Below are 27,937 nucleotides of genomic sequence, written 5' to 3'. Positions count from 1 at the left end.
GGTGACAGCCCGCGCAGCCACGTGACGGCAGCTGCCCAATCACCGCCGCCGCCGCGCTCCCTCCCCCCCCCCCCCCCCCCCCCCCGCGGCGGTGCCGTCCTGTCCCGGCAGGCCTTGCGCGGTGCGGCTGGTGGCTCTGTCGGTAAGATGGCGGCCGTGAGTCTGAGGCTCGGAGACCTGGTGTGGTGAGTGGCAGGGCAGGCCGTGCGGCGGCGGGGCAGAGCGGGGCGGCGGCGACGGGCGGCGGCGGCGGCGGCCCGCGGGGCGGCTGTCTGTTGCGGAACGAGGCTGAGACTCCGCTTGCGGCAGCGGAGGCGCAGGCGGGGCGGCGGCGGGGCTGCGCTCGGCTCGGGGGAGCGCGGCGCGGCGGGTGCTGAGCCCGGCCGGGCCGAGGCCGGCGCTGTCACCCTGTCGCCGCGGGGCACTCCAGGGTGTGGCTGCGGGCGGGGAGGGGCTTGGCAAGGCCGGCGGGGCTCTCCGCCGCCGTCCCTTGGTGGCCGTGTGAGGGGGGGCGGCAGCGGGAGGCGGTGTGGGGCCGTGGGGCTGGGCTGGAGCGGGCCGAGGGCGGGCGGGCTCGGCGCTCCGCTCACCGGCACCGGAGGCGGCCTGTAAAAGAACCTGTGTAAGATGGAGCGGGACAGAGGGGTTGCGGGGCTCGGTTAGAAATACGGTGTTCACCCAAGGGAGGCGAGAAAGGATATAAATAAGTTAGTAGGTGTTGAGGGAGAGCGACGATACCGTCTCTGGGCAGTGCTTTACGGAAGCAACGCAACAATCCGGGAAAAGTGGTTTTCTGCAGGTTGGGATGGCTCTGTTGAAGCTCACAGAAGCCATTTCCCCTTCGCACTCCAGTTTTACCCTCGAATAGTCAGAGAGCTGTGATTTTGTACTTCCCGATCAGGAGAACTGGGGGGATTCCAGTGAGCCCTGTAAGTGCTGATTTTTAAGTGCATAGGCTCTGCTGTACTTAATAGGCTAGGGCCTGCAAGAAATAGGTAATCCCCAATACGCAAGTGCATGCACTTATATTTATATCCCAGACAAAAAGAAGTGTGTGCTCCAGACTGTGACAACTGCAGTTTCTCACCTGAAAAATTGACAGTGCTGTAAAATTGTATAATTTATATAGTGAAGTAAAGATTGGTTCCTTTTAGGAAACTTTTTTTTTAAATGAGGATTTGGGGAGTGCACAGCTGTCACTGTTGGAATGCAGATTATCCTGCTTTAGTTTTGTACATGACGACCTGGGCAGGCGCTATCCCTAGAGCCATCACAGAAGAACTGTAACAATAAGACAGTAACATATGAAAGGCTTTGATGAATGTCTTTTTCGGTAGGAGTGGAAGCAGTGAATATGAGACACGATCACAGCAACAGCTCTTGGCAGTGTTCCTGCATGACCATCGCTACTGCATCATCTCTGTAGTGTTGCTGTCCCAGGAGGGGCTGCAGTGCCACTTGTTGATAATTTTTGGTTCAGGAGCTGGTGGGCTCCGCAGGTTCTTTGCAAGTCTCTTGCAAGACAGTGACTGATAAGGGTTTGAGAGTATTGTAGCCCCAGTGACGGGGGAAAGATAATGAGAAAGCCACCGTGCTGAGGGCTGAGACTGATGTCTCTTTCTCCTCTGTGAAGACATAGTTTTGTGTAGTTTTCATAATGGAAACATTCGCAAGTGTAGGAAATAAACTTTTCTGCCTTTTTTTTTGTGGCTCTTTTGTATCTTTAGCACGTCTTGCTGTGGTGGTGAGCACCTGAAGAACGTGATAATGGAACACCTGTTCAGGGGACCCCGCCATTAATGCTTTCCTGTGAGAACAACTAAGAGTCTCAGCTCTCTGAGCTGGAGATCGGTGGCTGCTCTGCTCACTAGATTGTACTGTCTGGATGGATATAAGTTACCGACCTGAACTTTGGTTTGATTGCCTGCATCAAGAGTCTTTTTCAGTTCCTTGTGAGGGAATATCCAGTCTTATAAGAGTAATAAGCACTGTATCTTCCAGGTGACAGCTATGCTGCTGCTGTTCAGTTCACTTAAATTCTGATAGTCCAGTGAGTTCATGCAGACTGTTTGGAGGCTTAGTTTGGGTGCCAGTATCTAACAATACAATGCTTGCGTGCCAGCTGCGCACCTTGCCTTTCACAGTAGGTCACTTTAAACTGTGACTCTCTTAATATGAAAAATACAATGTAATGCAAAAAGGTAGATGTGAGCTAGTTATTTTTTTTTCTGGTTCTAGTGCCTAAAACTTTTTTTTTTTTCTCCAGGGGGAAGCTGGGCCGGTATCCTCCATGGCCAGGAAAGGTGAGGTTTGGTTGTTTGTGGTGGTTTGGTTTGTTGTTTTTTTTATTATTATTTATTTATTGTTGCTTTCCTAGGTTGTTTTTTTTTAGTTTGTTTGTTTTGGTTTTGCTCTTTCCTTCTATACAGAGAAAGCATTGTCTGAAAGCATTTCAGTTGAAGATTAATGTGGGGTATTTTGTTTTTTTAAAATATATACCCCACAAACCTAAACTGTGAACCAGCTTAGGGCTTTATTTGATCTAGAAGTTCAGCCTGTCACTAACAGCTGTTAGTTCAGATGGAATGAGAAGCAACAGAGAGAAGTTCATCCAGCTTTGGAACCGATTGCGTTTTCCATATGTAGTTATTTAATCCCTGTCAATTTCTGCAAGACAGATTTCTTTCTTCCTATAATAAATTGATTAAATGCACTGTGTTAAATAATAGAAATCAAGAGCCTGACTTCTCAGGATACTGTTTTAGAGCTGTGTTTTTTGAGTAATAATTCCTGGGTGTAGGGCATAGTTCTCTTCTGGTCTGGTTGGGGTTACTTCTGGTGAAAGGAAAAAAAGATTTTTAAAAATGGATTATATATGCCATTATTGTTTCTACTTCTCTGAAAGAATTTTGTTTTTATTTTTGGTGTAGGTGAGAGGACTAAGCATGCTGAGGTAACAGCATGCGGCAGGGAACAGTGTTGTCAATGTGGCTGGCAACAATAGATGTTTGGTTATTGGATCAAGTTAACTCCAGGCTCCCCTCCAGTTTTTCAGATGTTGCCTGTGTAACTGAATGACAGCTTTTTCTCCTTGCTAATATTTTAAACTTTATAGTAAAGACAAAGCTTTAAATGTAACTTCTAAAAGTCACCTAAGCGTAACAAACTTGTATTAATGCTATTTGACTTCCTAATTTGTAAAAAAAAAGATTGCTAGCTTATCTGTTGGGCATAGGGACAAGAAAACCTCACTAAGAATGTAGTGATGTATCAAGTGGAGTTTGGGTACTTTCTCACTCTGCTGCAGCATACCCATATCTAAGGAAATACATGGGTTACATATTTACTGTAAAGACTTCTAACAGATTCAAGTTCTCTTCCTAGTCAGATTAAGAAAGAGGAATAAATCTACAGTGGCTGTAACACATGACAGTAAAATTGCAGAGTATCAATTTTCATTATGTGCTTTTTAACTTTTACTTCTAATTACCTTCAGATTGTTAATCCACCTAAAGATCTGAAGAAACCTCGTGGAAAAAAGTGCTTCTTTGTGAAGTTTTTTGGAACAGAAGATCAGTATGTACCTGCTTGTTTTCATCTGGTGAAAATACTGTGCCATATAATACGTATATTTTGTGGAAGAAATATTTGCTAAGACAGTGCAATGTTACTTGGCAAAGGATTGTCTTTGATCTACACAAAAATTAACTATTATTGCATGCTGTAGCCGCTGGTGTTGATGTGTGAAGACTGTAGAGGCTTATGTACTCAGTCATGTTAGGATTTTAGTTGCTGCTGTGAAGGAAAGTTCTTGGTAGCTTGCCGTTTTTCAGGGAGTTGGTGTGATATGACTGGGTTAGATTTTAGCATGTAGTCATGTATAAGAAGGGTAAAGCTGAAAGTATGCATTTGTTTTTCTGCCAGAAGAATAAAACAGCTATACACTTGCCATTCATAAAAGAATATACTGTCATACCTGGTGACTGAAAACATTATTGCTGTGCTTTGGGAAGACTTTACAGTTTAAAAAAGCCCAAACTGTTGCAGGCTACCTTTTGGAAGTAGAAGTTACTGGTTCTAAACGGGCATAGAAAATCGTAGTTGTCTTAGGTACTTACAAACTGGGGGAAGGGGAGTCGGGAACACCAAAACCCTGAGAATTTGGGCATTTCATGAAATTAAAAAGTGTTTTGCTAATAATTCAGTTTTCCCTTTATTTTGTTGTTTTGCATAAGTCATGCAGTAAGGGAGAAAATTACAAACATCTGCGGATGAGTAGAAAACTCTATACTTTTTGGAAAAAAGGTAACGAGCCGAGACCATTTAATGGGTATTTTTTAAGGAAATTATTTTTGACTGCTAAACTCTTTGCTCAATACTTAAAAATAATTTTCCATTAAGAACTGTGCTCTAAACTTGATGGAGTAGAAGGAGTAGAAGTGAATGCTGCATACTAATAGGAACATTTGTTGGATCTCCAACAGGTGAAAATTGATTTGAGGCAGTGCTTTTTGCTGGTGGCATTGTCAAACAGGGCTATTTGATCTAATCAAGTTCAGAATCTGAGATTGACTATTTCTATCCTGATTCTTCTTGATTCTTGTATTTCACGTTACTGAATCAAATGCAGAGACATTTTGTATTAAGACAAGTTTGAAAAAAGTGGTCATGTGTCTGGAGTACTGTAGCTGAGATTAGCAGCATGATTGCAAATGAAGAGTTCAGAGCTGCAAAATAATCGGGATTTATCACACAATTCTAGAGCTCTGGCTAGGGAAAATCCAGTCGTCTGGCACTGTAAGGTAGTGTGGTTGTTGTCCTGTCTTCCCTCCCTGCCCCATCTGTAGCTTATGTTATTTAATCATTTCCCGCTAGATAATCATGTTTTAGAAATTTGCTTTCTTTAACTGACATACCCTACCTGAAAATTAAATAGAAATAAATACCGCCCCCTTTGTTCTTCTTTTAAAATAATATTTATAGATGAGAGAGAAGCTTGTTGTGCCTGTTCTTTCCTGACCTGGAATAAAAAAAGTGTGGTGGTTAGAGCTCTGGTGGTCTAAGCAGCGTGCTTAGAACATAATCAACGAACCAAATCAGGAAAAATCTTACATCATTTCACTTAAAATGTGAGCATGAAGAGACAATCCCTTTATTTTATGCAAGTAAACTAACATGTTTTGCAAGTAGTTTTTTCTAGGTGTGTATAAACAGTAAGTGGAAATACGTAGCTGGCAAAACAAAATGTCAGTAATCTACATAATGAAAATAGGAGGATGCAAAGTTCCGTCATGGACTGTAGTCTGTGGTGTGATGGGTACATTTGCTCATACTGACATTCTAGTGTACATTGCCTCTGTTTCCTAGCACTGTACTCACTCTGCGACTTTCAGGTTTGTAAGGTGACGTTACTATACCACTGATCCATTTTTACAGCCTTACTGTGTCGAGGTTTAGCACGTGAGGATCTGGATACAGAATCATATAATTGTTTAGGTTGGAAAAGACCTTAGAGATGAAGTGGAACCGTTAACCCAGCACTGCTAAGTCCACCACTAAACCATGTCCCTAAGCACCACATCTATGTATTTTTTTAAGCACTTGCAGCAGTGGTGATCCCGCCACCTCCCTGGACAACCTGTTCCAATGCCTGACCACCCTTGTGAAGAAATGTTTCCTAATACCCAGTCTAAACCTCCCCTGGGGGAACTGGAAGCTCTTTCCTCTTGTCCTGTTGCTTGTTACTTGGGAGATGAGACTGACCCCCACCTTGCTACAACCTGCTTTCAGGTAGTTGTAGAGGGCAGTGAGGTCCCCCTGAGCCTCCTTTCTCCAGAATAAACAACCTTAGTTCCCTCAGCTGCTCCTCATAAGACTGCTCCAGACCGTTTCCCATGTTGCCCTAAGCTATTTGCCTATTGTTCAGTGTGTGTAAGGTGAAGGTGATGCTAGTTGCTGGGTAGAATCCCTCTCACAAACCTCTGAGCTTGGTTGCCAGCCAGTTTGTCAATGGGTAGGCAGTCTCAGACTTTATAGTCTTGGTTTTTTCTGAGTATTTCCAGGTGACTGCTGTGGCCAGAAATGCCACGGTTTCAGGCTAGGTAAAAATTGTTTCCTCCTGACTTACATGGCTCCAGTTTGCCATATCAAAGATTAGGGAGAAAGCTGCTTAGAAGTAAGAACTGGTGCGCATGCATCTGAGTGCAGTGGAGGGGTGAACAAAACCATACTGATGAGTTTGGAAGTGGCTTTGGTGTGGTGTATAGGTAAGTTTTGGTGATTTGTGAAATCCTGAATAGCTTAGGATGCAGTGCAGAAGAAAATGCATTTTGCTTTATCTGTGAACTGAATACAAATACTTACTGGCCCAGAGCAATGCTGCAGTGACTAAGGAAATACATTAATTGAAAGGCTGTAAGTAGTTTTGGCCAAAAACATAAAAGTGAGAGCGTGGTTGTATTCAGACTGTGCTCTTAAGACCTGGCTTTTGATCAAATTTCTACTGAGCTCTGTGCTCTTTATGTTTATTGTGTTGGTGAAGTTAGTCTAACTAGTTAGAGCTTTCTGGAAGATAAGGATTCTCTACCCATGGAAGAAGAATTTGCTTAATTACCACAGTGAAAGCCACCTTGATGTTCATAGTAGTAATATAATATCCATGTCCATTTCTAATTGATTGAATTGTGATGCACATACTCACGTAATGTTTGTTACTAACTTATTCTCCAAATTGATAGGGAGATGTTTTCTGGTCTGCCTGGGAGGTTTGGTTTCTTTTCCTCAAGTGTCTCTTCTCAAACTAAGTCACGTTAAAAGGGTCTTTCATCTAAAATCGAGGAGAGATGATGTTTCCTGCCCATAGACAACATCCAGTTATATGTAAACAACAATTTAAATTTAGTCTTTCTAAATAGAAGTGGAATTTTAACCTCCTAACCGTGTTTCTAACTGTGCTTTTCAGATAGTTTTTAAGATCCCCTTTTATTTCCCAAGCTACAGTCTAGTCCTAGGAAATCTTTGTAGATCGTTCCAGTAGTCAAGTAACTGCAGTGTAAGAACTTAAGACATTGCTATGTATGTGCATTTATTGCTTGTAGTTCTTAGAACTAACAGACTGGCAGGCCATAGCCTGCAGGTCTGTCTTGGTGTGCTTCATCTTGTTCAAAACACTCTTGCACCTCATGTCCTGCTTGGGAATTCATTATGACTTTGCCAGAACTGAAATAATAATACTCAAAATAAAGAAATAATCATTGCTTTGAAGGTATCATTCTATACTGTGCTTTGTAGAAATACTAGGGAGAGTCCTGCAGTTATCAGAGGTGTGTGGTGTACACACACACACACACACACACGCGCGCACATTCACCTCCCATCCCACCCTCTTCCCCGCTTAGATAATCTTGGCTTGGCTTAGTAATAGCCAAGTGGTCTGGTCTTGCAAGTTATGTATACCAAAAGTCTTAATAGGAAGCTGGAGCACTCTGTTCTTACTCATTGTGCCTTTTTGAAGCATCAGTACAGAACTAAATAGTCTCACTAAATGTGGTGGGGTCAAGGGGCACTTCTTGACTTGATATGTTGAGTCAAAAATGGAGGAAGCTTGCAATCCAAGATAAGTATAATAATCTGCAGCCTATTTCCATCAGGCACAGTGATTTTTAGCACTGCACTTGTTGCCTTCCCATCCTCCATATCCTGCTGGGGTGCAAACACCTACCCTTCTGCCACTGTCCTCCTTGCTTTTCAAGGAGAGAGAAATTGCTGGATATAGTCTTTCTAAAATGTGCTTTCAGGTCCTGACATCAGAAAACAGTTGCTGTAAGTTTGCCAGATGTTGGACTTGGAAATCTCTGGCGATGTCAGGAGCCAGAGGGTATGGCTAAACTGACAGGAGGGTTAGCTTACATAGCTTACAGTGTCTCTGTTAGGCAAATTATCCCATGCAGAGCTGTGTGTTAGTGTAGCCAGACTGCTGTATAGCAGAGCCAGCTGGAATGATGTTAAGACATCTCTGCAGGCAGAGTGCCATAGCTGAAAATTACTGTAGTCAAAACTTTTGGACTTCTTACTGGTATCTTTGGATGCGTAAGTACTCTGGAAAATTTTGTTGCACACGTTTGAAAAATCTAATACTTAGAATTTCTTTCAGTATTGGCCTGCTGTTTGTTTTCTTTTACTTAGTATCCCCTCCTTTCAGCTGCATGGACAGACGTTTATTCTAATTTAGCGTGGTCATTTATGTTTGGGTTTTTGGTTGGTTTTTTTTTTTTCCATTAAGAATTTTACATACCAAATTCCAGATTTCAGATATCTGAGTTGTTTTACTGATGAAAATTGGGACATTTCCTTTCAACAGCAGGAAACCCATCTTTATTTCTCTGTTATGTGCTCACAGACACTGGGATAACCAATCAATTTTATTTTGACTTTCAAAATCGGTTGTGTTAACATTTAGACTAGGCATCTGAACTGCTACAGTGTAAAAGTTTATGAGATTTTCCCCAGACTAGTAAGTAATGGAAATTCAGAGATAACAGTGCCACTGTTTTTCATCCCTAACTGTAAGGCTTGCAAAAACTGAGCATTTATGGATATCCTCCACTTCTATTTCACCGGTTTATTTTCAGGAATTGATATACTTAGACTCTTAGAAGAGAGTGGCTAGGGCATTGGGGAGTTACAGTCTCCTTGCCTGCGCTAAGCTCGTTTCATGGATTTGAATCTGGTATCTCTGCTTGCATCGCTTCTGTGCTGTTGTTTTCCATGCAGCTCCAGGTCACTTTCATTTATACTTGCCTCTGCTTTACAAGCATACTAAATTTTGATTGTTGTTCATGAATATAACGTAGATTTTATGAGTAGTGGTTTTACGAGAATGTTTTGGAGGGGATGAGGAAGGGTATGGAGAAATGAGCAGAGAAACCCATTACTAACATGTAGCTGTCTTGTATCTTTTCATTTTCCATTTAGCCCATTTTTTACGAATACCAGGTGACTCAATACCAGATGACTCTCTGCAGAAATATGAATACAAATTCATCTTAAATGTGACATCTTCAGTAATGTAATGTCACTAATGCTTTTTTAGGGCATTAATTCATTGCTGAGTCAGGAGAGAAATAGTAGTACCTCTTATATGTTGTATCCCAGGGACATCTTATCTAAATATTAGCCTTCATTGGCTTTGAGGTTATTGGCTTAACAGAGAGAAATCTTGTGTATAAACATGAGTGATTTTGTTTTTAAGCATTTGAAATAATGCATGCAAATGATTCACAGACATTCAGTGTCAAGACATGTCTGTATCTTACAGAAGGTTGTTAAGGTAGGTGACACAAAGAATAAACTGGAAAGGAAAAGACCATTGGTTGTTTATTATTATTATTATTATTCACCCTGAGGCAACATTTAAGACTGTTTTTTGCTTTTTAGTTTGTCTCTGAGATATCTAGCTCTTTGTCCTGGGGGATCAGATTTGAAGCCAGGAGCCAAAAAACTGTGTTCTTCAGGCTTCCTCCATACCAAAGGAAAAGTAATGAGAAAGGAAGCTAATGAGCATGTGCAGTGAGGAAGAATAGGATGTGCAGAAACCTAAGGGAGTGCCTTGATAGAAGAAAATATTATTTAGAGATTCAAATGTGGCAAGAACATTTAACATGCTTTATTATAATGTGCTCAAAAATTTTGTTTCCTTTATATATGTAATGGAAAGGTCTCTCATGGGCTGGTGTTGTGTAGTACCTATGGATGCTTTGTCACCGAGTGCCACGCAGAAGAGCTTTACAGTATAAGAGAATTTCAAGATATGTTTTACTATAATGTCTGGGCACCTGAGAGGGATTCTCTGAATAACTGTTTGGACGGCAGGCTCTAGTCTGAAAGTAGTAACCACTATATTACATTAAACCAGTTATTACGAAGATGATGTAAACTAAGCAAAAGAATTCAGCTTTGTGTGGGCACTGGGTTCTGCTTCCAGGCTATGGTGGGATCAGCGGTGTGGGCTATACTGGCAGTGTGGAAAGAATGCTAGCATTTTTTGCAGTCAGTTCTAGCGGGAGGCCTCATCTCTCCAAATGCAACCCAAAGAGTTGATTGCTGACTCCAAACAATAACTAATGCCAGTGAAGAGAAAGATCTCCATGATGTTTTTATGAAGGAGTTTACTGGGCTTTACTGCTTCATGAAGAGAAGACAAGCAAGATCCAGCAAAGCATTATTATTATTATTATTGTTATTATTCTTTTCACCTTTTTCAGTTTAGCTGTATGACATGATGCTTACAGTGTCTGAAAAGGCAGCTGTTAAACCATTTCATCTGCTTGCAGGAGCTAGACTGCACTGGAGAACATTTTCAAACCTATACGTAATGTCCAGTCAATGGTTGTAACACAGATGTTTTGGAACCAGAGAAAATCAATTAGACTCGTTTGTGCTGTGTGTTGGGCTGCTGTATGGTAAGAAGCACTGTTGGCCATCCTAGCTCAGGAAAAGCTTGTCTGAAATTTAATTTGGGTCTATTTTCAGTAGGATGGAAGTAGCTTTGTAACAATGGCTGGTAAGTGTGGGCTGGAGAGGGGAAGGTAGTCTAATCTCCCTTCCTGGAGAGAGGAAGGTAGTCTTAATTTCTGTGGGAGCCACAAGAAGTGTTGAAAGTGAAGGCATTCCCCTAAGCTGCGGTGAAGGAGTGGTAGAAGAGCTTGTCGCCCTGAAGGAAAGTGGAGTTGTCACCCTACTTAGCCATTTGGTAAATGTCAGGAAGTCCTATTTAGCAGCAGTGGAAACAGGGAAGTAATTTGAGTTTCCTTATAGGACTGCAGTAAGGTTACTACTCTGCTATTGTACTAGTTTATATTAAAGTATCAATGGTGAAGAAAGTGGTTCTTCTTACTCAAAAACGAAAATGTTGTTCTCATGCAGAATATCAAGATACATCAGAAATACAAATTCCACAGCTTATTGATGAACGTATTCACATTTTTTTGTGGTCAGCTCTGTTGTGAGATAAGTAATTTGGGGGTTTTGTCTCCAGTTTTTGCAGACACTTGTGTGTGCACAGTATTTTTGAACAAGGGATTGATGGCTCAGAATCGTTACGTGGCCTCCAGTTTAAACCACCTCTCCAGCGGATTTATATTATTGTCTACCTTGTGTGGAGGCACATGATCATAGGTGTTCCTCCTGGGGATAAAGGAGCAGTCACTAGACTGCCTTTGTTCTAGACAAGTACCTGTGGTCACATCCAAAAGCTGTCTTCCTGATAGAGAATGTGAATAATGCTTAGGGCGGAACACTGCTAGCGTAAGAGGATATAAAACTTGACAGAGAAACCAAGAAAAAGTGCCAGAAGAAAGTTCTCCGTGAATACAGAAATCACACAGCCCTTCGGGTTGTAGAAAGCAAGTGAGTTTGGGCTGCTATCATCAGTTGCCCTGGGGAAAAAAGTGTATCTGTGTGTTTCTAAAAGGGAGAAAATTGCTGTTTGGAGAATATAAGTAACTTTAGTTGTTATTTGTTTCTAGTGCTTGGATCAAAGTGGAGCAGCTGAAGCCTTATCACCCTCACAAAGAGGAAATGATAAAGATTAACAAGGGTAAGCGCTTCCAGCAAGCTGTGGATGCTGTAGAGGAGTTTCTTAGAAAAACCAAAGGCAAGGACCAGGTGAGTGGGTTTTTTTTTACTGTGTGCGTCAAAACAAGTCTTAGCATGAATGATGGTCAGATTCGTTTTTAGTGAAAGGAGTTTGTTGCCTCTGGCAAGTTGAGGAGGGAGGGTTGTTTTCATTTCTTTGTTGTTGGTCATTTTTGGGGTGTTTTTTTCCCCTATCCTCTCTTCTTCCCCATTCAGTCTTGTTTGGTGGGAAAAAAGGTGTTGTTAAACTGATGAAGAAACTGAAGAGGTTAATTGATCTGCTTACAATGGTTTGATAAATCAGTCCTAAGTCTTGAGCTAGAATTTGATACCTACTAATCTTGTCTTTAGTGTATTAGAAGTGCATATATGTGCACGTGCTCCCAGCAAGTCTTCAAGTGGCCTGTTCTGTTACTTGCTTACTTAAACTGATGTGTTTTTGCAGGAGAACTAACAAGGAACTTCACTCACAGACTTCAAAGAGCTAACAAATACATAGTTTTCAAATTACTGTGCTGTTGTTTTGCTTGATAGTAATCAGCACAGGGTCCTTCACATCCTTGGTTTTGCATGAAAATCATTCCAGCTCTTCTCTTCTTTCCTTACCGTCTTCTATTCTGTAATCTCTCAGGCGTCTTCCCATAACTCCAATGAAGAGAAGAATCGGCGTAATTCCAGTGAAGAAAGAGGCAAGCAATCTGCTGGTGAAGAGAAACGCAATGCCAGTTTGTCTGAAGGGAAGTTGAAGAAGGGCACAGGGGAAGGAAAAAAGAGGGTCTCTTCTGTATCGTCAGAGAGAGGATCAAAATCACCTTTGAAAAGAGCCCAGGATCAGAGCCCCCGAAAGCGGGGGCGTCCACCCAAGGATGAGAAGGTTTGTGTTGTGCATGTCCGCCAGTGCCCTGTGGACTTTGCAGCTGGACTCTAGGGTTGACTGGCACCTTGACTAACAGGCCAGTAGGAAGAGTCAGTTCAGTATCAGGTTTTTTTAAAGCTGTTCCATGTTACTACTTTTAGACCATTTGGCTGCTTGGTACCTTTGGCAAGCATATTGTTGATTCTTCCTGTAATTTTTACCAGTTGTTTTGAGTGGCTCTAGTCATATCTTTGAGAGGGCTTTGAGAGCTGTATTGTGAGACTCCACCTTTCATCTTGCCACCTCTCAAGGTGTTTGTGCACCTCTCAGTTTCTGTAGGAAGGCTTAGTGAAGAGATGCAGGTCTTCATATGGTTCCAGACTTCTCCCATCTCATCTACTTCATATGATTAAGCGATGAGTAGTCAGTTAGCTTCACCCTCAGTACTTACAGAGGGTGGGGTATTCTTAAAAGGGTTAGGGCTTAAAGAAGAAACTCTTGTAGCCTGGGGAATCCACCAGAAGAATTAATTGTATTCATTTCATCTTCTGTGCTGTAGGATATATTTCCATCCTCCGTTACAAAGGTCCAGCCTTGGAGCATTCTTATTTTATCCCCATTACTTCCCTGTTATTTCTGGATGTTGTAGCAGCAACAATAGCCACCAATACTTTGTTCTACCCCCATCTAGAGTAGCAGCCTTTTTATTTATTGTGGAACTCACTGTTATGGTCCAGATCATCCTTTTCCAAATGGATAATTATTTCAGTGGATCATTACAATGCATGTGCTCCATTGGAGACTACACCTGAAGACCATTGGGAGACTTCAGCTGATAACACCATGTGACAGCCTGCTTACTCACCTGTGCTTCGAAGGGATCACGTTATGCTGTGTTTCGCAATCTTTGCTTTCAGTGCACTTCAGGATGCAAGTCAAGATGGTAGTCTTTGATCTCCAAAACTGTGAATGGATTGGCTTTCACCAGTTGAACAGCAGACTCTTTCTTGATGTAGTAAAATGAAGCCGTTCATTTCAGACATTAGCTACGAAGGAAATACTGGCTCTTTTCTTTAGAGCCAGCTCCTGTTAAATCAGGCTGTACAACAGAGCCCATCAGTTTCTCCTTTTTGGGGGGAGTTGGAGGGGAGGAATGGATGCATATCTGTGAATTCTTACTAATAATTACAGAACTTGTGACTTGACCGATGCGGGAAAACACTTTACCAACAACATACTTTCACCTTTCAAAGGGTCTTGCTATGAGGATGTTGTGTCTTGACGTATCTCTGTTACAATAAGCCATGGGACCTTTTCTCCACTTGCAAAATGCTTTTGTCATTGAGCTAGATTAATTCCCAAATTGATCAAAGCTAATGACTGGGAGAGTTTGGATTTTTGCATTACTTAACCATTGCATGCTTAGGTTTTGCTGTATTAGCTACCTAAGGGCATCAGAGCGCTTTGAGTTAATTGTGGTAGTAGAAATTATTTTACTGGCATATTGCAAGCAAAGTGGGTTTAAACAGCTTATCACAAAGAGGTGGCCAGCTCATGACAAATGTCTGGCCATAGATGATGAAAACAAGCAGGCTAGTCTAAGAAAGTAGCCTTATAGCTTCTGGAAAGTAATGTACTGACAATTAAAGAAATTGCCATGAAAATGTAAAAGTACTGCCTTAATACTGTTTTTCAGCCTGAGAAATATTTTTAAAATCTTGTCATAGTCTTGTCTGATTGTCATGATTTCTGCAATTTCTTAAACCTACAGTAGAAAAAATACATGTCGCTGCCCTGAATTACTGCATTGCTGGGATTTGGGTTATTTTGCCCCATCACAGTCCAAGTTCTGGCTTTCCAGGTAGTAAGGATGCATGAAATTCAAGAATCTAGTTGTTGCTGAGGTGTGCTCTGTTAAGAAATGCTCTGAAGGCATACATGATCATTCATATACTCTCATTTTTAAGGTTATATGAATATTTTCAAAAGGCCAGCATGACTTCACCAGTATCAGAGCAGGTTTCGTCCACGCTTTACTAGTTGAAACAGCGACATGGTCTCTTAAGGAGAGAATTTTAGTGTGCAGGGCTCTCCCTAGACACTTCAGGGTTGGAGACTGATGTCTAAATTGTCCCTGCTAATAGATGAAGCAGTTGCGTCAGTCTGGGTTACCTCTGTGACTCTTGCTCTTACCTTTTTTTGCAAACAGTGCTCTTCTCTTGTGGTTCTGTGTGGACACTAAGGTGTATCGTGCATTTTCAGGAAGTAATTTTGGACGGGAGATAATGTGATTCCAGTTCTGAACCCTTGTTTCAGGAAGATAACACACACTATGCAGAAGTCCTGCACATTCTCTTCATATAGCTTAAAGACCTATATGTCTATGACCTGTAACATAAAGACCTATTTTAACCTATAGATCTTAGGGAAATAAGAAACATAAATTTTAACCTACCTGTTCATTAGTACCGCCCCCCCCCCCCCCCCCCCCCCCCCCGCATTCAGTGTTATCATGACATTACAAAACAAGGGCTGTTGAGTGCCATGGGGCCGTCCACATATCGGTCTCTGTCTTGTGGATTCTGTGCAGAAACTTGAGCAGATGTGACTGCCAGCCTCATGCTTTGAAGGTTCTGTTAACAGGTAGGGTACTGTTTTTATGACGGAGGAGGATGAGAAGAGTTCAGATCTCTGACTGTGGAGATACTCTTCACCCGTTTATTTAGGTTTTTTGCATCCACCAGAGGAAAATGACGGATCAGTCCATTTGCTGATGCAAAGCAAATGTCCGTTTACTTTTCTGCTCATTGCATGATGACACAAGCGCAATGATTCCTTTTATATGCAAAGAATGGAGTCTCCAGAAGCCATAACTGCGGTTGAATTCCCTTGTTGGCAGTTCACGTTTTCTTCACCTCACCTGTGTTGATAATACACTGTGTGTTTAAATACAAACACTTCATGGAAAGGCATGTGAAATGAAAGGCATTTCTAGTGCTTTTCAGAGCTGTATGTGTATTCATGTGATCAACGTGCTGTGGCCAGCCACTGAGCCAGGTTCTAAGCTCTTTCTGATCCTCCTTCTATCTTCTCAGGACCTCACAATTCCAGAATCGAGTACGGTGAAGAGAGTGATGACTGGAACAGTGGCTGGATTTAAATGGCCACCAAGCGTCAGTGAGGTGAGAAACTTTATGACGTATGCAATCTAGGAACTGAGTTTGTGAAAGCAAATCTACAGCCTTTTGTCTGGGCTGTGAAATAGTGAGATCTTACCTTTCTCCTGTAGGAACAAAATAAGATGTTCTCTCTCTGTCCTTCTGTAGTGTAACAAAGCTAGACAATATCCTGAGCAATTAAGAGGTATGCTGGCAAGTAAGATTTCAGTCTTGGTGGAACCATTTACAGATTCACACTTAACTTGCTGCACTCATTTTTGCACTACTTGTTTCAAAAGTATTTCTGGGACTGGCTTCCCCAAATGGGAGGAGATGATGCAGATAGTCTCTCCCTGTCTCGATTCTGTCATGGGTGGTTTCATTTGACTTTCCTCAGAAGCAGCTTTTGGAAACCTTTCATTTTTGTGCATAAATAAATGATCAGTAAAGCAGAGTAAGAGCAGTGTGACTGTAGGGTAGCGCACCTCCCTCACATCAGGGAGGTGAGATACCTGGGCCTACAGTCCTTGTTGCTTTTAATATGAGTTTGCCTAGCATATGATGGTGCTAGGTGTAACCTCCAGCCAATTCCCAGAATGCTGTTTTAAGGAGTGCCTTGGAAACTGGAAAATAGGCGTTTTCATTCCCTTGGGAAGAGGAAGAAGTGGGATATGAGATCTCTTCCTCCCATGTTAATCTTTCTCATAATCCTGTTTGGTTTTCCTACAGATGTCCAAAAATCAGGAATTTGACTTGAATGACTTTGGTTTCAAGAACGAAACACAATGTAAACTGCTTAATTGAAACAGGCTGCTTGATATAGCTGATGCATTTTATATTTTCCACCTTAAGCTATTGTTCTCATGCAGCTTGGGGAGAATGAAGGAACTGTGCTGTGGTTGCTCAGTGACACTCAGGAAATGTTTCTGAGCCTGAACTTTCTCTTTTTGTAGCCTGTGAAGGACAGTGATCCACACTTTCACCACTTCCTGCTGAGCCAGACAGAGAAGGTGAGGATTTGGCAGAAAAGATGATTCTGTCTAGCTTGGCATCTTGCCCTTTGCTGGGACTAAGTACAAGGAGTGTATGTCAAGAGCTCTGGAATTCTGTTCTTTGGGGGCTAACAGCAATTAGATTCTCACATGCAATCTTGTAGTTCAATTACTTTCTAACCTTAAGGTTTAGAATGATTAGCATTGAGTACAGTGAATAGTTTAAATAATTAAAGATTATCTAGCGCTGGGATTTGACAGATCTGTTGTAGTAAATTCTGTAGACTGAACATTGAAGGGTAGGAAAAGCTGGGTTTCTGTTTAAAAACCTGGTTCTTTGATTGTCTCTGGTGGTTGTCCTACCAGTTCCTTCATCTGGATGAACTTGTCAATTAACTGAATATGTCAGGAGAATTTCCAGGACCAGAAAAGCTCCATGTAAAATATAGCCAATTTATCTCCTGAGAGTCAGTGTCTTGCAGGATTTTATCTTCAGTAGTGAACATCAGGAGGAAAAGGAAAGATCAAGTTAAATGAAAAAGGATTTATATCTAGCTGAGGATTTGGGCAGGGCCAGAAGGATTAAGAGCAGCTAACAGTTTTAATCTAGACAAGCTCACAATAAGCAGCATGGGAAAGAGCAGCCTTCACCTTAACATTTGTTGAAAGCCACGTGTCTTTTCATAATTACTAAAGGTTTTGCTTCCACACCAGCGTTGACATACCGAGCATAGATATGAGGCAAGGCGCTCTGTGCCAGGCTTTAGAGATCTCTCTTTTTTTTTTTTTTTTTTTTTTTTTTTGTCTGGGCTAAATGTGAGAGTAGGGATGCCCTGGATCCTTCCCTTTAGGGGAGTCTGTCATATGAACTGCAGAAAGTTGGCAGTTTCTGTATCAGAAGATAGGCTGACTTGCTGGGGCAGGGTGGGAAAAGAATTGTGTAGCGGGTTGCAATACATTTTTCTTTTTATTTTCTCCCATTGTGGGAAACCTGAGAGTTCTCCTGCTTTGCAGATGGTGGTGAGTGGGCAAACTGCCTGTTTCTATGTAAGAAGGATACGGTCTGTTTGCTCAGCAGAGCAAAGCAGCACTGTCCTTCCCCTGAATGCTTTGTGTTCTCCATACAGCCAGCTGTCTGCTATCAAGCCATCACAAAGAAGCTGAAGGTTTGTGAAGAGGTAAGGCAGATCTTGGGTTTGATGGATTTTCTTTATTGTCATGAGGGCTTGCAGTTCCTCCAGAGCTGTGCACTCTATTTTTATTTTTTCCCCCCCACCCCTCTTCTCCCCCTGCACTGCCCCCCCCCTTCCCCCCCAGGAAACAGGATCCACCTCCATCCAGGCAGCAGACAGCACAGCAGTCAATGGCAGTATCACGCCTACAGACAAAAAGTAAGATCTCCAACGCACTTCAGCCATTTCCCTTCCTTTTTCTCCTTCCCAGCTCATACGTGCAGCCATTATCCAGCTTGTCACTGAGAATAAATAAACCTAACGTTTCCCTCTGAAACTACAGATCTCCTCTGTCCTTGTGTGAAACTGATCTTGGGGGCAGGGCGGGAGGGAGGCAGCTAAAAACAAACAGGGACTGTACAGCAGAAGAACTCAGAATAAGGTCTGGCCTGGATACATGTGCAGTTCGGAGCCTTTCTGCAGTTGCCCGTTTCCTGTAGCGCATACTGCAGAACACCAAGCAGCAGTATTTCTGAGTGCCGTACGAGGCAGGAAGATAAAAGGGTATCTTTCCGCAGTAGTGCCTAGCAGTTGACGGGGGTTATTTAGTTGCTTTCCTGAGCATGTAAAAGACAAGAGGAAGAGGGAGGTGTGTTCTCCCAGCACAAGAGCTTTACTGTGTAGCACGTGAGCTTTCTGGTCTTTTCTAATGTCCCCCTTCTCCTTTCTAGAGTGAGAGGAGCCTAACTTGAGCTTCCTGTTTCACTCTTAACTTCCGCTTTGTTCAAATTGAGTTCAGGCCAGAGCTTGCTGTTTGCCGTTGGGGTCGTTCTCATGGGATGTCAGTTCTCAACTGTACTCCAGGGGAACCAAAATAACAATGAAGCTGTTCAGGTAAAACAGTCTTTCAGGAAAGTGTGGCTCAGAGGTGGGTTGGGAGAGAAGGGCTGTCTCCTCTGTTTGGAGGCTTGAAGATAGGTGGACCTTGTTTGAGCTGTGTAAGGAGCCTGTAGTGACTTGCTCTGACCTGTCTAAATTAGTTTGCTCTTAAGGAAAGGCAGCATGGCTAGCTGGAAGAGTGCAGGTGGCTTGCAAAAGCCACAGCACATCTGTAGTGTGATTAATTCTGAAGAATTAATTCGGGGATTGCCAGGCAGATTTCGCCGTAAAGTTACATCAGACATGTAAGCTGAACACTTGAGAGTCTCCTACTAGAATTGTGGGTTTGGTACGAAGCTGGCTGCGTGAGGTATAAAAGGAGCTTTGCAGCAGTGACCACAAAGGAATTCCTGTTGCAGGTAACTGTAGGGATGGAACTTGTTAGCACATTGTCTTTTTCTTGAAGGGGGCAGGGGGAGCAAAACTCTTGCCAGCTTTGCGGGGCAGGGTAAGGGGAAGCATGGGGAAGGCAGCTGGTATCTATCTGGGACTATTGTATTGTCACTCGTGGCAACCTGTACTAGCTTCTTACTTCCTTTCTGTGTCTGTCCAAAATTGCAGCTGTAGAGCAGAGGCTGGGTCTTTGATCTGTGTGCGATGCTTAGCCCAGTGGTCCTTGCTGGGCTTTATTAAAATAAAGATTGTAGTGTATTGTCCAATAATATAAGCAAGTCGTTGTACATGTGACTTAGTTCAAAAATCGGAAGATTAATTAGAGAAGCACCTGCTGGTCTCTAAATGGCTGGCAACAGAAAGCACAGGAGCAGCAATTTAAAAACCAATCGACCAACCCAGATCAAAAAAATTTCAAAATTTTTCAAAAAACCCAGACCATCCAAACATTTAATATTTGGGTAGTCTTCTGAAGCAGACTTAAAGACTTTCTTCAGGAAACTTAGGGATGCTTGGTAAGCAAAATAAAAGCAAGATGGTATTTAAAGCTCATTATCTGTCCATTCTAGCTGTGGCCACAGTAGAACATGTTTGGGTTTGGGATTTTTTTTTTTGCTGGTGATGCTGTAGGTTTGGTCTTCATCATTTCCAAGACCATTAAGAGGCTGACTCCAATTGCTTTTTGTTGCATTAATGTTTATCTCTTCCCCTCAGGATAGGATTTCTCGGACTTGGCCTGATGGGAAGTGGCATTGTCTCCAACTTACTGAAGATGGGTCACACTGTCACTGTCTGGAACCGAACTGCTGAGAAGGTAGGCATGTGGTTAAGGTACAGATGATAATTAATCTTTTCTAAACATGTAGTTACCACCTCTAGCTCAGGGAAGCCTGGAGTCACCAGTCGGTGGTGCCTGGGAGAGGATGCCAAAGAAACACAAGTATATGCTTGCCACCTTGTTCTGTTATTATTTCCTAGGTGCTTGTTGGTGGCCACTTTTGACTAGATGAAGCTGTAGTCTGTCTCAGTACAGTCAGTCTTGTGTGAACAGTCCCCACCCCACTGCCATTTTGTATGAGATGAGAGTTGCCAGAAAAATTACAACCTTGCATATGTGTTGAGGAATGCGTTGTAAAGTGCCTCCAGAGATACTGCTGATAGCCAAGTCATTGTGTCATGGAGCTGATCAAAACCACAAGTGCTGGGGCTTGACCACAGTTTCATCTACGCATCCATTGTGCTGTTCATGTTGCGGTTACAAAGGTTCTGTTGAAAACCTGCTGTGCCGTAAGACCAGGAGGAGAAGGGTTTTACAGGTGTATTCAAAGAGAAAATGGAGCCTATATTACACTTAACATACTAGCCAGTGTTATCCTTTGTAGTGAAGGAGGAAAAGAGGTAACTGAGTGAGATGTGGTACTCAGATGACATTGTGGAATATCAAAGGCAAGAAGGACACTACTTTGTTAAAAGGGATTAAAAAGTATTTTTTTAACTGCAAAACATGGATGGTATGGGGGGAATGGGGTAAGAAGGAGCTAAGATTTTGAAGGAGCAGCCCACTGAAACGTCACTTAGCTGCACATATTCCTGTTTACTGTCCAGTGACAGCTTTTGCTGTGGCTGTTTACCAGGCTTTTTTTTCCCCTCATCTCTCCTCCAAAAACCACAACCTTCAATCTCTTATCATTTCACCTAAGTGTTTTTTTTTTTCCTGTGTCTTTCTTCTGAAGTTCTTCACTTGGAGTTTCAGAAAAGCTGCAGAAGAGCCCTTTGTGTGTGTGGGGACAGAAACCAACAGAAGACAACCCAGTTGCTATGTAATTAGTATGCCTGAATCCTTTTGAGCTGGGTCCGGCAGCAGAGTTTTTCAGCAAATGCTAGAGAATACGTTTGCTCTGTACTTGATTTTTCTTACGTTTGGGTTTGTGACTTTTGCAGTGTGATTTGTTCATCCAGGAGGGGGCACGGCTGGGAAGAACCCCCGCTGAAGTTGTCTCCACCTGTGACATCACCTTTGCCTGTGTGTCAGATCCAAAAGCAGCAAAGGATGTAAGGATTAGCTCTTATATTTCCTCCACCAGCTAGACTACAAGATGCTGTCACTGAATGCCAGTTCTGATGCCTACTAACCGTGGTGGCCTGGGTCATTGTAGATGCTGGGCTGTGCAGCTATGTGAAAATAAATGTCCCAATAAAAATCATACATTTAAAAAGTAATCCCTGGGGTATAGGTTTTGATATCTCTCTAGGAGTCTGCCACTGCTGTGCCAGGCTCACTTGAACTGCTGTCCTGCAGGATTGGAGTTTCTTTGCAGACACCCTATTGCTTTACCGCTCTTCTGTTCCCCACAGCTGGTGCTTGGTCCGAGTGGAGTGTTGCAGGGTATTCGCCCCGGGAAGTGTTACGTGGATATGTCCACTGTGGATGCAGATACAGTCACAGAGCTGGCCCAGGTAATCACGTTGAACTGAACTTATAACACCCGTGATTCAGCAGCAGTACTGCAGTTCTTGTTGCTTCAGGCAGTAAGCTGTTGATAAGGATGCTTCTGAAGATTTTTAGGCTTCTTCTAGGAGATGTTGAAGTCACAGGCAATTCAGACAAAATAAACTGTCAAACGTTGACCAGCAGACAGAGCTGGATGAGATGTTCCCTGCTGGTAACAACAAAGCCTGTAGATTTGGCAGGTGCGTTAGCTGGCACTAATGTAAACAGCCAGCCAAATTTTGATCCCTTAAGTACTTACAGCCAGATTGGTGTTCTGTAGCAAACTGGAGGAGAAGGCACTGTCTGGATTAGTACTGCCCTGAAATTGATAAAATGTATAATTTTCTTATTTTAAATGTTCTGGTGGGGGAAAAAGAATGTCTTCATGTTCCACTTTGTAGAAATATCATAGAGACAATTTCTGTAGAAGGGTTCTGATTATTTCTGATGTGGTATCTTTGATTTCCCTTTTGGCATCTTGATGGTTGCCATCCGCCCTAAAGGCAGAGCGTGTTGTTGCGCAAGTGAGGGGAGGTAGTGAACTTGTTGGTGAAGTTTTAAGCAGAAATATTGGTCGTGCAGTAGCATGTAACATGAATTTGAAGAATGAAGAGTCATACATGTTAGTAAACCTCTGGCTGAAGAGATCATAGAATCTGTCAAATGCCTTTCCTCTTTGGGGAAAAGGGAAGGTATCGTAACAGTCAATCTTCCAAGATTCCTGCATCACATGTATAACTTTGGCACCGGTTTCTTGGCCATTACAGGGTGCCACAGAAAAAGCACATAAGTTCAGCTGCTTAAAACATGCATAGTAGTGAAGGATGCAGGAAAGCATTGCTGGAGTGTGAGAGCAACTTTTGGTCTCGAGTATCCTTTGCAGGATGTAGCACATCACGTGTTAGTGCTTTCCTTTCCTGTTTATATGTCTGAGCTTTTTGTTCTGCTTTAAAATTCTGTCCTCGGGGACAGGAATGCCCTGAACAGTTGTTCTTGCTGTGCAGCCTACTCGGCATCAGTGTGTGCTCTTCATGCACAGCTAACCAGAGATGCTTTTTTTCCAGGTGATAGTGTCCCGGGGTGGTCGCTTTTTGGAAGCACCAGTCTCAGGAAATCAGCAGCTATCTAATGATGGGATGCTTGTGATCCTGGCAGCTGGCGACAGGGGTTTATATGAGGACTGCAGTAGCTGTTTCCAAGCAATGGGGAAGACATCTTTTTTTCTAGGTAATTAAAATATGAAAGGCCTGCAAGCAGTTTCTTAGTGCAAGGACTGGGAATTGCAAGGACAGTTGCTGAGTATGTGTTACAGTGCAAGGACACAGCAAGGAGTCTGCGAGGCCTGAGTGTTTCTGTTACTTGTCTCTTTGGACAGTATGGGAAACTGGCCTGTTCTTCTGGAACTTGGCTGTTTTCATAGCCTTCAGCCTAAGTTTTGTTTTTCAAATACTGGCTCATTTTGGAGGATCCGTGGTGCTTTTTTACTTTAAATCATTCTTTGCTATGATTTCTCCCTTCCTTAGAGTGCTTGGAAAATGGGTAAGTTTTCTAAAGTCTTTCAGAGGAAGGGAGAGCTGCCAAGAGCTTGATACGAAGAGACCAGTAGTGTTAATACTGTGTGGGATGGGGGAGCAAGGCTGCTCTCTCTCTCCTGGAGGAATGCCCAATGGTATTGTCTCACTCCCAGGTGAAGTAGGCAATGCTGCCAAGATGATGCTGATTGTGAACATGGTCCAAGGCAGCTTCATGGCAACGATAGCAGAAGGACTGACTTTGGCTCAAGTGACTGGCCAGTCCCAGCAGACCCTTCTGGATATCCTCAATCAGGGACAACTTGCCAGCATCTTCCTGGACCAGAAGTGCCAAAGTAAAGTTCTCTTACGTTGTTTTATTATAGGACATTTGCCACAACCTAGCAGCGTTTCATGTAATGGCAGGAGGGAGAAAGTAACTGTCCCATCTTCATCAGCCTGGGATTCTGGGTATTTTAAGCATTCCAGAAATGAAAAGCTGAGTTCCATTCCTTCCCCTTCATAGCCAGGGCTTCTGAGAATCCCCCCAAGCTCTGCATTCTCTACAGCCTGCTTAGGACTTGAGTTCACAGTGAGGATTTCATTGGGCAGGGTAACAAGTGAAAATGAGGGCAAGCTGCTTAGAAATCTGAGCCCGCTTTGTCAGTGGGCAATAGTGACATTATCTGCTGTGGCCAGATGAAGATAGAGACCAGAGAAACAGAAGAGTTAAAAGCAGTATTCCTGGTGATCAGCATGGGAAAGGGAAGTTTGGTGTTGAATTGCATGCCTTTGCAGGGTGGGCTTGATTTACTTTTGTTATGCTTATTATTTGCACATTATTCCTCTTAACAGATATCTTGCAAGGAAACTTTAAACCTGATTTCTACCTGAAATACATACAGAAGGATCTTAGATTAGCTATTGCACTGGGTGATTCTGTCAACCACCCAACTCCCATGGCAGCTGCTGCCAATGAGGTAAGAGTTGTTCAGTGTTCAGATGTGTTACTCAGCACTTCTTCAGTAGAGCCATTTGTCAACAAGAGGCAAAAATCTAAAAATTCTATAGTCTCATAGACAAGGGAACAGCAATTGAAATATATTTTGAGTACTGTGGAAATGGATTTGTTTTGATTGTAGAAGCCCTTAGAACGTCACATTAGTAAATACAGGTGGCCTCAACATGACGTGGTATGTTCTGATCTGTGCTGTTCTGATTACTTGACATACTGTGCAGTTCTCTGGTTTGTAATGGTCAGCAAAGTAATTTTTCTGCTGGGGAAAAGCTTTGCACAAGAGCACACACTGATCCTTTTCTAATTTCTGTTCTCTAGGTCTATAAACGAGCAAAAGCATTGGACCAATCGGACAACGACATGTCTGCAGTGTACAGAGCCTACATCCACTAGGCTGCACCGTTCTTACTGTTAATACTATGATTATTGATTAATATTATTATGATACTGGGTTTTAACTCTGGACCAGTCCATCTCTGTCTCTCCATTTCCTTTTATACACAGACTTTGAGATCTGCCACGGAGGCATCTGCTGCGGTGAGCCCTCCCCTGGTGGCAGAAGGGGGGGAGGAGGGGGCTCGGATTGTTGCAGTGTAATTAGAAAAATCCATGCCATGCACTGACAGTCATGGAACAGAACAGTGGCAGCTTGTTCAGAAGCTCTGAGGCAACTCTGCCAGAAATCTGCTGCTTGGCTGCTTTTAATTTTCTCTTTGTATGCTTGTCCAAGATGCTGTTTCTAATGATCCCTTTTCTCCTTTGCTGTGAAATAATGCGTGTGTTGGACTCTTTGCGTCAAGGGGACAGGTGACATACATCCCATCTACCTGTGAATATCACTAAAGCCCCTGGTCTTAAGTAAGGTGAGGAGCATTCCTGTTAATTGGCCACTGTTAGAGAACAAAGCACCTCCCATGGAGGAGAATGGTAGTTCCAGAAGGTAATGGGGTTGCATGCAACGCTATCTTGATTCTGTTTCTTTTTAAACTTCCACTTCCCCAGCACTTTGATGGAGGAATTCCTTGTACTGTTAAGAAGAACGGATTGCATCCATGTCTTCCCCTGTACAGACAACTATAGCTTAGGGAACGCAAACCTTACTGAAAATGAGAGAATGCCAGTATAAATGAGCCTCCTAAAAGGCTAATCACAGCTGCCCATCCTACAAACGGCATTGGAAACAAACATGTTTGCATAGAAAACTGCAAGAGAAACGTAACCTAAAACTGGGCCAGAGATACTTTATTTTGGGAAGGAACAAACCTTAGGGTTGCTCCTGGCTTAGTTAATGTTGCTTTACTACTTGCTCTTTTTTTTCCTTCCCAGTCCCGCCACAGTCGATAATTACAAAGGTGTCTTGGATTGTAGTTAATGTCACAAGCAGAGTGATGAACCTGAAAGGGGCGAGAAGAATGATAGTAGAGCCAAGAGACTGAGAATCCTGAGCTCCTTTCCACGCTCTCTTTGGCCTTTGCATGGTCATTGTATCTCTTAGCCTATTTGCCCATCTTTAAAGGTGGGTGATGATTACCTACCTCACAGGGATATTTTTGTGTACTGATTAGTGATCTTTATACATGTCAGATTTTCCATATACGTTCTTAGTATTACTACTCTGGGTGCAACGCTAGCACAGCATGAGACATCTTCCTGTATCCGTGACTGTGCTTGTGGCCAGACACCAGCTTGTGAAAAGACTAGAAAATAAAATGGGAGGCTAAGACCATTGCTGAGCTTTAGTCTAGAAACGTGGGACTTGACCTGCAGGTGCCAAGGCTAGAAAGCAGAGATGCTCTCACTGTTGATAGAGCAGCCCAGAGTCCAAAGGATGCCTGTCTCTAAAAATGCACAGTTTTTGTTTGGTTTTTTTTTTTAAATTGGTCTCAGTATTAGCCTTTTAGGAGGGTTATTGCATTTTAGATTGGAGAGTTAGTAAAACGCCAGTAAAACTTTATTGGCTAAAATCACTTCTCAGTGGCACAATCTTCTCCCTTGGGTTGGGATTCTGAAAGCAAAGAAAGCAAATTCAAATTAGACCATGTTTCGTTACATTTGTGAGGTCTGCCCCTCCCACCATCTTATTTTTCTAGGAACTTAATGGCCGTGTAGGGAAATTTTCCTGTAGGTTAGGATTTTTTAGCAATCCTGCTTTGTGCAGCACATGCATATGGTTCAGGGGCACCTTATTAAGAAACAGCGAAAGTATCAAACGGTCATTACAAATCATGACATCTAGCGCCTAATGCTGTAAATGTTACTTTGTTGAATATTTCACCTCCTGTGATCACTATTATTTGTGGGCTAATATTGTGTTATGCATTATGTCCTGTGGTGAACATCTAGTAGTAGATCTGTTAGGCATCACTTTGCCCGTTTGTCAGTGGTATGTGTGGACAATGCTAGTTATACATACATGTTTCTTTGGCAGTGCAGCTGTCACCCTGCATGTAGATATTCATATTAAAGGCACATGTAACTTACCCGGGATAATCAGCCATTAGCCTGCCTTTGACACACTTGCGCTTCCCCCATCCAGAACTCCGCTATTAGCATCAGAAGTCCTTGGTTTAACATGCTGCAGTTAAGAAATCACTTACATGGGTTGTATATTGAGGGCATCTTGGGGGGGAAAAGGGTTTTTTGGGGGGCAGGAGATAAACCCACAGGTTTTGTAGTGTAGGAAACCTTTGGGGAGGAAGAGGGAGGTACTGTCTTCGGTCCAGTTGAGAGTGGAACTGTGCTGAGTCGGTGCAGCAGTGTCCCCAACCTGTCTCTGCTGAGGTCTCTTGGGCCAGAATGAAGGTGGATGGGTCTGAGCAAAGGTAATGGAGGATCTCCCTGTGGTGGTTTTTTTTTACTTTGTGGTGCCTCTGGATGGAGGGAGAATACAAAAGGAGCTCACAAGTCTTGTGGTGTGTATTTCATAGTGAATGCAAAGAACCGTATTGGTGAGAGTGAGAACCACTCCCTAGGCCACTTGCTGCTGCAGGTTTTGTTTTGCAGAAATGCAGTAGTACCCACACACCATTTACATGGGAGTGGCAGGTGCAGACTAGTTACACACTGTAATTTATCCTGGGAAAGTCTGACTCGATCTTTCTGACGAGGCAGGTGGACATAGAGTCCCTGGGGGGTGGCACGGTGGTGCCCAGCCAGCTGCACGGTCACGAATGAGCCAGGGAGGAGCAGAGGAGGACTGAGAGCTCTGAAGTGGATGTGAAGTGAGGAGGAGGGATGGATGTGGTGAAAACCAGATTATTTCAGATGCCGTGTGAGACTGGCTCATGTCAGTCTCACTCAGATTCTTGTATTTATGTCTGTAGCCTCTGAACATGGGTCTTAAATCTGTTCCTAGGCCTGAGATTTGGGGGAGGGAAGGGGGGGGGGGGAAGCTGTGGATTGAGAGATGCTCTAATAAAACTGGCTAGTCAATGTTGTCTTAATATTGTTGACAATTCTGTAAAGCTCCTTTTTATGAGGATTTCTGTTTTAGCAATTTGCTTTTTTTGACTCCCTCCTTTTTAAAGAGAAAATGTGACACTTGTGAAAAGCTTGTAAGAAAAGCAGTTTCTTTTTTTCCTCAATGATAGATCCTATAGTTAATTAAGGTTGTGAATTTTTATTTTTTTGCCTTGTTTTTAATTAACATTTGTCATTCAGGATAGGATGTGTGAAAATGTTTAAATGGCAAAACAGATTTTTTTTTTTTTTGTGCAATTAACAAAGCTACTGGCAAAAAGAATAAAACCTTTCTTGGTAACACAAGGTTCTTG

General features: G+C 42.8%; 1 protein-coding gene across 8 annotated transcripts; it reads left to right on the top strand.

Annotated features, from left to right (window-relative positions):
- Positions 1-66: 66 nt before the first annotated feature.
- Positions 67-27,929, top strand: GLYR1 (glyoxylate reductase 1 homolog). 8 transcript variants are annotated; one of them, XM_055706667.1, is made up of 17 exons: positions 99-185; positions 1,728-1,809; positions 2,267-2,303; positions 3,497-3,576; positions 11,526-11,664; positions 12,266-12,508; positions 15,586-15,672; positions 16,602-16,658; positions 17,768-17,818; positions 17,958-18,031; positions 19,859-19,958; positions 21,086-21,196; positions 21,500-21,601; positions 22,700-22,862; positions 23,323-23,502; positions 24,002-24,126; positions 24,483-27,929. In XM_055706667.1, the coding sequence occupies exons 5-17, from the start codon at positions 11,578-11,580 to the stop codon at positions 24,555-24,557; spliced, it is 1,455 nt and encodes a 484-aa protein (XP_055562642.1). In that variant the 5' UTR covers positions 99-185; positions 1,728-1,809; positions 2,267-2,303; positions 3,497-3,576; positions 11,526-11,577; the 3' UTR covers positions 24,558-27,929. The 8 variants fall into 8 exon arrangements, with proteins under 8 accessions (XP_055562640.1, XP_055562641.1, XP_055562638.1 ...); XM_055706665.1 differs by lacking the exon at positions 1,728-1,809 and having other exon boundaries at positions 67-185; positions 21,104-21,196; XM_055706666.1 differs by lacking the exon at positions 1,728-1,809 and having other exon boundaries at positions 67-185; positions 21,104-21,198; positions 21,505-21,601.
- The last annotated feature ends 8 nt before the right edge of the window (positions 27,930-27,937 follow it).

The sequence above is a fragment of the Falco cherrug genome, chromosome 4 (genome assembly GCF_023634085.1).
Source record: "Falco cherrug isolate bFalChe1 chromosome 4, bFalChe1.pri, whole genome shotgun sequence".
In the NCBI taxonomy this organism is placed as follows: Eukaryota; Metazoa; Chordata; class Aves; order Falconiformes; family Falconidae; genus Falco; species Falco cherrug.
Note: the sequence above shows the minus strand (reverse complement) of the source record. Positions and strands in the feature narration are given on the sequence as shown.